The 12,224-nt window shown below is 36.3% G+C and overlaps 1 protein-coding gene across 6 annotated transcripts in view; it reads left to right on the top strand.

Annotated features, from left to right (window-relative positions):
• EYA4 (EYA transcriptional coactivator and phosphatase 4) overlaps positions 1-12,224 on the top strand; it is a 157,318-nt gene that overhangs the window by 105,069 nt on the left and 40,025 nt on the right. For 4 of the 6 annotated variants that reach the window (XM_062570897.1, XM_062570895.1, XM_062570891.1 and 1 more), the window contains exon 5: positions 6,694-6,786. In XM_062570897.1, the coding sequence (XP_062426881.1) occupies positions 6,694-6,786 (93 nt within the window). The remainder of the gene's footprint in view (positions 1-6,693; positions 6,787-12,224) is intronic. The other 2 variants (XM_062570896.1, XM_062570893.1) reach the window with 1 other exon arrangement.

Below are 12,224 nucleotides of genomic sequence, written 5' to 3'. Positions count from 1 at the left end.
TGTAAGGTGTCACTGGTGTATAGAAGGTTTTGGCTATTTAGTCATATGCCTTTTTTAAGTTAACATTTCAATGATGAGCGTAAACCCATTTATAAACCCAGCAAGAATTATGAAAAAATCGCAGTCATATAATATTTAAATTTACTCCTTATTTCAGTTTGCTATTCTATAACACAAAATAAAGGCACTTAGCCTGAGGTTTACTCACTTAATGTAAATCTTATACCAATGTAAATATACTAATTCCAACACCATTTCTCCAGTTTGCACCAGTTGAAGTGAGAGGCAGAAATACTCAAAGGTGAAACTGAGAAAATTTTGGAATGATTAATTTGAAGGAAGTATGTGCTTGGTTATTTTTGTTGGTAACTTGAAATAGATTGCCTTTTCTGCTTCATGCTTCATTGCTGAGTAATAACTTACTATTATACACTAAACTACATTCATTTTGGTTAATTTAAAAGCTATGTCAAAAGAAGTGCATCAAAGTTGGCACTAGTGTTGGTTTAGGTAATTTTCTCACACAGTGAACACACTAATTCCATTTCTTTGTAGGTAATCAAAGATTTTAAGGTCTTCTTAAAGCTTACTGATTATTACTGCTGTATCTATTACTATAGGGACAGCACTACCATGGAGCTAAAACACGGATGTTTCAGTGTTTTCTGTGCAGATAACAGGTTTTGCTGTACCTGAAATGGAGCAGTGGGAGGAAGGGTATCACATTCTGAGATGAAGTCTTGGCCCCATTGGTATCAAAGAGAGTAACACCATTGATACCAGTTGAGCTAGACTTTCAGCCCTCTTTTTTGGAGTTTATACATTTCTCTACACTGTATTCTATTTTAATAGTTAGCACCAAAATCTTTGTAGTTTTTTCTCTCTGACCACATTGAAAGATTCTTTTTTAGACAAGGGTAAGTGAACAAAATGCTTTACAATGTCAATAAAAAGTGCCTCTGTATATGGAGGGAACAGAGTCATGCAGAGAAAAGCTGAACCATTAAGGTTCAACCAATTTATATTTTTAAATAAAATGCTTATTCTAGCAGAAAGAGAGGGAAAAACTATAAGCATATCTTTAAAGAACACTAATAACTATATGCCTCTATATTATACTTGCAAAAATAAACCAGTTAAAATAATACTCATAAAAACAATACAGTGCAGATTAAAAGACTTGGCTCAAAAAGTATAAAAACACTTGCGTTGAAGAATATTCATGTACATCGAACAGACATTTGGACAATGAACCATTATACTGTTCCTGTTCTCAGGAGACAACATGACCGTTTTAAATACTGCAGACTGGTTGCTGAGTTGCAGTACTCCCTCTTCTGCAACAAGTATGAGAGATTCTGGTACAGTGCATGTGTGTGGTGGTGTGTCTTTGTGACTGCTGTGTTACATCTCTCTTGGTCTGCTTTTGTTCTGTGGTTTGAACATTTACATGTTGGGGTTTTTTTGCATCACTTTTTTTCCAACTCCTTCTTAGAGGCCCTTCCCAGAGCCAGAAAACTGGAAGGGAGTTGTAATAAATATTTATCTTGCCATACATTGAAAGCCATTTGATGAACAATGAGAATTTTAACTGACTCTAATTCAGGTTAACTGTATACATACTCTGAGAGAACTCAGTGCTGATGAACTTTGCTGGGAACTGCTAGTACTCATCATCTCTGGAAGTCAGACTAATGGATTTTCCACAGAATACCCATTTATTTTTTCTGTTGTTTTAGATACAACATTACTTGATTACCTGAGCAAAAATCAAGGTTGACATTACTACTACTTTTATTATTAAAGCTTATATCTAGTGTGCTACTACCTGTAACTTGCCACTTTACAAACATTTGGCCAAATTTTCCAAGCTGTTGTTTTTATTTTTGAGTTTACTCTTATATGTATTACTAATTGCTATGAATTATAATGCTTTGTAATAATTACATATGTAATAGAGGTACTGTTGTAGTACCTATAGGAATAATCATAAGTGTAAACATACATTGTTGTGACTATCTACAAGCATAGGTGCTTAAGCTGCACAGATTTGTGCTAAAGTTAGGAAGACATTAAAAGCTTCCTTTTTTAAAAAAATGTTAATATTAGCTTGCCATATGGAAGCCGTGTACCCTGAGAGAATTTTTTTAAAAAAGTTCAGACTTTAGTACAAAAGTATATTTTGCACTAGAATAAATGATTACTTGCGAATGTACCTGCTCAGTTATGAGAATTTAAGTTTAAGGAAAAACTGAGCTAGTTTAGTCTGTCACTTCAGTTACATGGTCAGCACGTTCAGGTAAATGTTGAAGGTAATAATTTAGCTGCTAATTACCAGGAGTAGAGAAATCCAGTGGGGGAGTCATTGCATTACTGAGGGCACTTCCGCTTTGGTGTAATCTTAAATCTGATTTTCCGTTGGTAGTAGAATCTTTAGATCTATGTATTTGGTGGAGTCTGTCCTGAGGAGGGCAATCTGTGCAGTACCTGCCCTTTCTAGTATGTCTATAATTATATGATATTATGTGCTTAAACTAAGTAGAGCTTAGTAAATATCATCATCTGTTCCTTCATGAGATATGTATACTATAGGACTTTACTGGCTGCTGCTGATCAGCTGCTACCGTGTGCCTGCCTTTGCAGTCCTTCATCTGAGATGTTCTGCCCAAATCGGGCCCTGTCTCTTCCCTTCCAGACCTAGTGCTGCTGTAAGGCAAGCCTCAGCTGGCCAGGCAGCTGCTAGCCATCACGTGAGATGTTTTGCATTCAGCTGCTGTCCTCTGTACAGCTTGCATAGCTCGTTGGCTTCATAAACTCTCTGCTAGCCACTTCACTTTGTTCATACTGGCCTGGTCCCTTAGGAAAATCCTTAAGATTGCTAAAAGAAAGGAGAATGTCTTTCCCATGGCAGGCTGCCTAGATTATTGTTCTACGTGAACTTTTAAAGAATCAGACTTGTTTGCTCTAATTGCTGACATTACCTCCTGCTGTCCTACTTGCTGGTCCAACCTTGGGCATAGTAGTAGCATCTGCTGCTCCTAAAACTCTTACTTTCATTTTCAGTCCTTAGCATAGAGAGGTTCCTTAGGGGAAAAAAAAAAAAAAAAAAAAAAAAAAGCTTGGCAGAGCAAGATGTTTAATCAAGCAAAGAACTTACATTATAAAAACTGTTGCCTGTTGGGAACTGTACTTTGAGTTAATCAATAAAATAATTAAGTTTGGAAGAGACTGATTTAGGTCAGCTGCTCCAACCCTTTCTCAGAGCAGGGCCAATTTTGAAGTTGGATCATATTGCTCAAGGCTGTATCCAGTCGAGTTTTGAGTATCTCCAAGTATGGAGATCCGACAGCCTCTCTGGGCACCTCTCCAAGTGCCTGACCACTCTCACAGTGAAGAATTTCCCCTCACCTCTAATTGGATATTTTCTTGCTGCAGCTTGTGTCTGTTGCCTCCTGTCCATCCCTTTGCACCTCTGAGAAGAGAGTGCCTTTGGTCGTCTCTGCGTCTGCCTGCTAGGTAGCTGAAGACCACAATTAATTTTTCTGTCAGCTTTTTCTTCTTAGGGCTGAAAAAAGCCAGCTCCCTCAGCCTCTCCTTGTACATCACATGCTCCAGCCCTGACCATCCTGGAGGCTCTACTCTGTTAGCACGTAAAGTCTTCACTGTTGTCAACACCCAAATGTATTTCCAGCTAAGAAGGCCTTTCACCTTATTTTTACTCTTTTAATACTTAAAAATTAATTCTAATCCACACTTGAAAAAATAGGGTATCAAATTTATATTCTTTAAATTATTCCTTCAATATGAAGGTTGAAACTCTTTATCTTCATGCTATATCTGGACAAATTGCCATAGTAATATCAGAACCACACATCATTACTCATGTGTCAGGAAATCTAGGGATGAGTGTGTATTTTTACTTGGTGTCAGCTTATGTTTTGATTTCAACTTCAAATGTTATTGGATTTTTGGTCTGACATTAGAATTTTTCTTTTTTAGTTAGTTTAGTGCTTTCCCCTGCCCCTCTTGGTTTAGTTCCATGCAATATGAAAAAAAAAAGAAAGGTCCAAATATGTAGCTGCAGTGATGAAAGGTCCAGATTAATTCCTTACTGTGATAAAATGTGAATGTAATGAAGTAGAACTGTTTAAAGTCAAGTACATACAGAAACATTTTCTGTATGGGTTCTTGAATAAAGCATGGTGCCAATATGGTGTCCTCAAGTACGCAAATGAGTTCTTTTGTTTTAGATCATTTTCTGTTTGACAGGGAGCGAAGAATATGGTGAATATTTGTGTCGATTGAAGTGCCACTAGAACTGGCAATAACCAGAAATAGAGATAACTCTAAAGAGCACATTTCACTCACTGAAGCTTTAGTTAAAGAAAGCAGACACATTCTTTCTTTCTAGATGCAATACTGAACATAGGTCATCGCTCTTAAGCACTAGCAGTAATGGAATGCCTTCTTGAATAGAGGTGGCTAAAGGTCCTGAAAAGTAGTTTTTTTTCATATAAGTAAATGCCAAAAAATTACAGAGAAAAGAGAATGTATATCTTATGAAGTAAAATATGATCAAAGATCTTCAGAGGGGAAGATGAAACTTTTTGTCTGGCATAGTATTATTTATCATTCTCCTTGTGAAAAATAAACAGACATATGCATATGATAAAACTAATTTTGTTACTTTTCGTGCTTTCATGTATTCAAAAATACATGTTCCACATGACTGAATGGCCTGAGTTTTAGTGGAGGCAATTGTTATTAGGTACTGAATGACTATTAAGCCTTTTTCTGAAAGTATATTTTAGCTCAGTTTGTATGATTTTTGTCTTTTTTTTTTTTTTTTTTTTTTTTGAAATCAGTAAATAAAGGCCTGCAAAATGATAAGGAGGGCACAACAGCTTGAAAAAACGTGGCTAAAATTCTTCCATGATGATTTCACTTTGAACTAATGTCCTGCTGCTTTGCAGAGAGATGAGTATGCCAATTTTAAAGAGAAAAGATAGTGAAAAGAAGTCTACATTTAAAAGGCACATACATTCAAATATTTTTTTAATCTCTCATAGGAAAAGGAAAGATACAGCTGCAGCATAACTGTAACTTGTATAAGAACGGGCTGTTTGGTTTCATTAGCACTATGACACTGGCAATATTACAGGACATTCTGTACATTACAGAGACAAATGTACTCTTATTTCTCAACTGTTCCATGCTTTATCTAAACAGGTATTTTTTTGAATTCAGGATAGGTCACTTGTGCAGTGGTAAACATCCAACATGACTTATAAAAGTAAAAGCTGTTCAGCAATTTGCCTGGCTTTTGAGTGTGCTGTCTTAGGACACCCAACTCAGTTGGGCTCATTTGTTCTGGGAGACCAACAACTGTATTTAGAGTTTTGTAATTCCTGATCGCTTCCTTCTTCCTCACTAGGAGGAATAGCAGAATGGTTCTGTAGGTACTGTTCTGGCCATGTTCCACATGTGAACATCAAATCCTGCATTTAGCCCATCTACCATCATCTCCTCTACAGACTTTAATGCCTCTGCCTGGCACACGTTGCATCTGCCTGAAGCGGCTCTGCCAGCTTGGCAACCGCAGCAAAGGCTTCTCTTAAAATCCCAGTCTGCGTCATTGGAATTTCAGTACCCAGTGTGTGTCTGCAGTAATATGGCACATGGGTCCTTTACCTGCCACTTCACTCTAAACTCCCAGACAGTGACCCATGCAGTGGTATCTGTAAGCAGGCCGCTGATGCACGGGATAACTGTGCATACACACTTAACTGACCTTCACAAAGCAATTACAATACTATGTTTGGGTTTGCCACACATGCCAGTCGAGCTTCTAATAAAAACCATAGTGTATTCTGTACCTCTGTTTCTTACCACGCGAGTGGTTCTCAAATTCCAGTGCAAAAGTCCGCATTAAATTGTCCCTTGAGGTAACATATCAAACTATAAAATCTGGATTGCCCCTGTGATGGTTACAATTAAAGCTTGGATGATAAGGGTGCATGATGGTTCATGAGAAATATTTTGAGTTCATAGTGGAACCAAATTTTTGGTAACATTTAAGGGTACATTTGCTAACATTTAGTTTTAATTTGGCAACATTTAATTAGAAGCTGACTTGTCATGGCTGTCATTTACACCCTTCTGTAATTCCGGGTCTCTTTTTCTTACTCTTCTTCTTTTTTTTACTTCTCTCTAAATTTATGCAAAATATCTTGCCAATGCAATGACCTAGAGCACGCACACACACATACACACAAAAAAACACTAGAAAATGAGGAAAGGGAAAAGGGAGAAGGCTGGCGCTGTGAAAGTGTTTTGGGTCTGAAACATATTATTGTTTCACTGGTCAGGCAAAACTATTTTTGTTATGTGCTACATTCCTTGACAACTAATGTTTCCTTCCTCTCCGCTAATCATAGGGAATTGTTAGAATGAATAAGATTTAAATTGAAATCTCCACAGAAGATATTCCAGTTGCCAAACAGATAATGAGTGCACAGATAAAAAGAGATAGATGAATGGCTGTTCCAGCCCAAGCCAATAACACAGAAGAATGAAGATCTAAGCTGTTACCCTGCATGCTTACTCTAGCCGGACTATACTGCTAAAACTGGCACGAGGACTCCGGAGTAAATTTAGAAGTAAAATCTCATGTCTACTTATTCTTCTATGTAGTGTCTCTTCTTGCAGTCAAAACAGAGCCCATGAACAGCAGTGAAACAACAACAACAACTGGAGATGGATCGCTTGACACTTTTACTGGGTCAGGTAAAGCCATGATAAGATCATATATTATTAGATGCACACTAATATAGCATTTAATAACCTTCACTAATGAATATTTCACTGCATGGAAGCTACAATAAAGTAACATTTTAATACCTAATAATAATAATAATAGCTTTCTTAGAAAACATCTTAATTTACAATTTGCATGAGCTATGATCTTAAAAAGCTTTACTAGTGACTAAGACTGTTCTTGTGTGCAGAAATCTTATCATAATAACATCATTCATGTACTGTAGCTTTTTTTTGCTGCTAGTCCTGTTCAATCTCAATAAGAAAAAATTAGGTGGTATTTGTAACAGCCATTCTAATTTGTAAAATGTAAAATCTTAAGGGTTATATTTTAGTGATAGTCTTTCTATTCCTATTAGCAGTATCTTAGTTTAAACATTGATCAGATTTCCCTAAACTACTTTCTGTCCATGTAAATAAAGTATATATATTGATTTAAATAATCCTTAAGTTCTCAGTTGTTTTTAAAATTCAAAGAGAGGCAACAACTTTTAAGTATATTAAAGCATTTATAGGTAATGAACTGTGGAAAAGTACAGCTAACCTGCCTTCTAATGATTAAACTGCTTCCTGATAATATTAATACCAACAGGGAGGGGGAAGGAGGATAAATGTTGGAATCATCTGCATATACTAGTAATTGCAAATATAGTCCAAAGTTGACTATTCAGAAAAGTAGAGCGAATAAGTACAAGTTCTTGAAGAAAAGATCTTTTGAAAGATGAAAGGAATTGAAAGGAATCATATACTGTATCTGATTAGAAAAATGAAAACATTTTCCACATTATGATTACACCAAAAAAAAAAAAAAAAAAAAAAAAAAGCTCAACAACCTAAAATCTAACAAGTGACATTAAAATGAAAATTTTGGCTAAAAATCAGCTTTTTTTTTCTTGTGAGAACTTTGACTCTGTTGTTACTAATCCTAAAATTTTCTTAGTAAATATTGCAGATTATAGACTGTCTGATCATATATGATTTTGGTATAGCTGGTGAAATTTTGTCAGCTTATGCCACATATTTAAGATCTCTGAGTTGCATTTCTTATGTAGAACATAGCTAAGCAACATGTTCACGAAGTGTGCCAAAAATTGATATCTCAAGTTCATGTTTAGATACCTAAATAACAGCTTGATTTCCCAAGATGCCACTCACCTATTAGCTCCTGCTGACTTCAAAAGAAGTGTTGAGATCGTGGCACTTCTGAGATTCAGCCTGCAAAAAAGGCAGGAATTTGAGCTGTACACAGTTGGTTTTGTCTGTTAGCCACCTGCATATTCAAATGAGAAATGAGCCTGATTCTCAGGCCACAAACTTAAGTATGAGATAAATGAGTGTGGTCATTCAAAGTGGGAAGATCAATAGTCTGCCTGTCTGAATACTATGTAGTCTTCATCACATGCAGTGCTGCCTTGGTACCATCTTGAGCCTTAAATAAAAGTTAAATCCATTATTTTCACTCTTGCCTTTTAATGGTACTTGTGAACTGGAGAACTTGTTTGGATCTGCTTTGTGACAGAGATGGTAAGGAACAATAAAAACTCACTTAATAAAAAGATGGATTTGACTTTTCAACCTCATTGGTTATTTGAGAAGCTTAATGAATTGTCAATGACAGTAAATAATAAATAGTAGAAAGATCCCATTTCAGGTAAACCAGCCACAACTGAAAACATAGCATAACAGCACTGAATGCTGTTCATTTTTTCCCTAGTAGTCAGTTACATATATGTCAGATGTGACAAAATCATAATGCTAGTGCCTTCCTGAAGCTTTCAGAACAACTGTGTTCTCATCTCATGCGAATGTGTAGACATACACCACCGTGGGGGGGTCACCTACTCTGTCTTACATGCATAGGTCAGAAGGACAAGAGCATTCTTCGGTGAATATGGAAAAGTTGAATTATGTTATTAAATACTTATATAAATTGAGACGGGATGAAAAGAGAACTCATAGTCCTACGACCCATTTGAGTCTGCCTTGTAAAATTTCTCTCCTTCAAATATTCTGCCCATTAAAATTGATTTCCATACTCAAATGACAATAAAAACCCATGATGTTTCCTAAAGCTGAGTGAGAGGCTGGACAGGTGCTCCAGGATGTAAGGTAAAGCCAGCTCTGTACCTAATGACCTGCTTTAACATAGAAGGTGATGATCTGTGAGAGATAAATGGCAGCAGGGACACATTAGACCTCACAAGTAACTGTGATGCATGCTGATTTTTAATGGATAAACGTTGCAGATTTAAAAAATTGCTCTGCTTTAAAAATTGCTGGTTGCTTTCCCCAGTGTTTTTAAGCAGAAATACCTCTGGAATGGACATGCTGGCTTTATGGTTTCATGATGATAAACCTGCAAGTTTATACTGAGTATACTAGAATTAAATCATGCTTCAGTAGTGTGAATTGAATGTACTAAGTAAGAAACCTGGCATCTGAAGTCTCACAAAGCAAACTTTAAGCTGAAAAATAAACCATGTGGATCTAATGAATTTAGAATAAAAGTTGTGCCAGGCTCTGGTATTACAGCTCAATGTCAAAGCTCTGATTCCATCATTCTGTGGAGTTACCACTGGTAAAATTTTTGCTTATTAGCATGGATTAAGAAGGCGGAGAGATAATTTTGTGCACCCCTGTTTGCACCTCTCCTTTTTCTTTAAAGAATAGCAGTTGGTCATTTATATCAGTATATTGTATTTGAGTCTCATTGTGATCCTATAGCAAACTCTTTGAGGGGGGGGATATTTACAGGATGTGGAGAATTACAGAACAGTCTTAAACTGAGCATTTTCTTACTCAATGTATTTGCTTTAACTCATGTATCGTTAGCACATGCATTTCTGTGCTTGAGTTGCTTAGAATACTGGATTAGTCTGAGAACTCTTTGTCATTTTAATGGAGCAGAAGTTCCCATTGTCCTTTCTACTTACAATTTATTATACATAAAAAGAATATTAAAAAAAATCTGAAGGGTATAAAGATCAAGTTATGTCACTGCTGGGCAACCTTTAGTTACCTTGTGTTTATACGCTGTGATTTGTTATTTAAATGAGATCCTTTTAACCTAACCTCTTTGCACAGAATTTTCCAGATGTGTAATGGAAAAATAAGATATTCCAGCATGTGACTATACTGAATCCAACGTGTACTATCAACATGGTGTATGGTCATACAAATTCCTCACAGCCACCTTTGCCACTTGAGCCAACAGAGTAACTGTTAAGAGCTGTCAGTTAGCTTGTCATCCCCTCTGTGCATCAACGTTAGTTGAGACTAGAATACATGCTCAGCACTATAGTGAGCCTCAGCTCAGCCCGGCTTTAGCTGGGAGTGTGCTTCAAAGGGCACAAGTACTGCTGCTTTTTCTCCACAGCTGTCTTTTTCTTTCTCTCTATCCTGTTCTGTCCCATTTGCAACCTCTGTCTTTCCATCTCAGACAACCTTGGTAAACAGTTTCTTTTCCCAACCAGTACCTTCAGGCCTTATTCCATTTTCTACCCCATCATCAGACCTCTAGCCCAAGGGACTCTTTTATACATCTCTCCTCCAGCCAATCCCTCATTCTCATTTATGAATCTCCACCTTGTATATTTTGCTCCAGAAGCTCTTACTTCCCCACAGCTGGAGGGTAACAGTGCAGAAACCCTGCAGGGCACACCCCAGGCAGGAACTGTAGTTTGCAGAGAAAATGGGCTCAGTGAAAAGGGAATTCACCTGCCAACATCCTCATCATGCCTCTACACAGTATGTGCAAACTGTGATTTTTTTTTCCAGAAGTGTGTAACTTGATAGATTTTCACTGAGAAATCAAGGGTCTTTTACTACCCCTGAAGACCAATCCTTTGGCAAATTCAAATAATGAAGTCTTAGAAATACTTGAGTTTTTCAGAGAAGAGATCGTGTTTACAGCATGATCAAAGTAATATAATGGTGTCTATCCTTGTTCTTAGAAATGGCTATATGAAGTAGTGTAATTATAAAAAAACATAACTACTCCCCTCCACCATCTGTTCCATTGCCTACCCTCCGCACCAAAAGAGTTGTAGGATTAGGAAGACATCCAGCAATGAAATCTATTAAGTCTAATAACTTTTAGAATTAACAATCTCAGCTATGATACACAAGTCCAGTTGACAGGCTCTACTCAATCATAGTGTTCTCATACAGTAGGTGTTGCACTGCACATTTCCCAAATCTCTTGGGTCTAAAATGTTGTGTACAAATTGATGTAACAAGCTACCAGAAAGAGTAAAAGGAAAAGACTTTTTTAATTTGAAAAATACACAATTTACTTTTCAGGCACTTGACTGTTTTTCTGTTTCTTGCCTACAACTAGTAGTATCGTTAGGAAAACTGAAAAAAATAGAAAATTTAAAAGCCAGACACATTTCCAAAAATATTTGATTTTCTTGTCTGAATTTATGAAATAAGGTATATGGGTAAGGAATAAAACAGAAGGCTTATTTTAGATTGCATTATAGTTTTTGCTGAAAAACATTAGTTTTTAATAAGTTGAGTGATTTTAGTTGAACAGTCATTCCTTTCTGGTAGTTTATATTAGCTGTAGTGGAATTGTAGATGTGCTTTTCTCAAATTGATTAATCAACTGATCTGTCATTGAGCAAGTGATAGACAAAAAGTGCATCATTATGGTCATAAAAATCTGATAAGCCAATAATAGATCATGCAGGTTCCTTACCCTGAGAAATTACTAAGGTTGTTTTGTTAACTGTTGCTTGTCTACAGAAAGGTCACAGTGATACAACAGGGAGAGTGATTGCTTTTCTAGAGTTTAACAAATAAGATGCTCCTTCAGAGTTTTATGGGCTGTTTATGTTGATTTGTGCAGCTCTTAAGTTTGCCTTAAGTTATCCAAGAATAGCTTTATGCATGCCTAGTGGCTCATCCGCAAACCAAGCTTAAACCATGGAAAGGCATTCTCAAACAAAAAAGAATATCCACATGGAGAATTTAAATTCAGCAGATTTCCATTACAGAAAACCTGTAGTATCTTTGAAGCCATTGTCTATTTTTATGAAATCTGGTGGCACATGTTCCAAGAATTATTATCCAATTCTTCTTTATTTTCAGATCCTACACCTTTAAAAAAGAAGCTAATGGTTTTTCTTCTACTGTATTTTCTTTTTTAAGACCTACACGTTCTGAATGTGTTTAAACTACCTTTAAAAATAGGAAGTTCTGAATATGTTCAAAGCAATAGATTTCGGAGACCTTAATTTGATCTGGATGTAGAAATATATCATGTTTCATAAAATAGTTAGGAACCTAAACCTATTTGTCACTTATATAATTCTGAAAGTTCATTTCTACTACCATTACAAACAACTCAGGAAGAGGGTATACTTTGAAGTACAACTATGATTGATTAGACTAAAGAAATTCCA

This window comes from Rhea pennata, chromosome 3, assembly GCF_028389875.1.
Source record: "Rhea pennata isolate bPtePen1 chromosome 3, bPtePen1.pri, whole genome shotgun sequence".
Taxonomy (NCBI): Eukaryota; Metazoa; Chordata; class Aves; order Rheiformes; family Rheidae; genus Rhea; species Rhea pennata.
The sequence above is the reverse complement of the archived record's forward strand: the minus strand, read 5'-3'. Positions and strand labels throughout refer to the sequence as shown.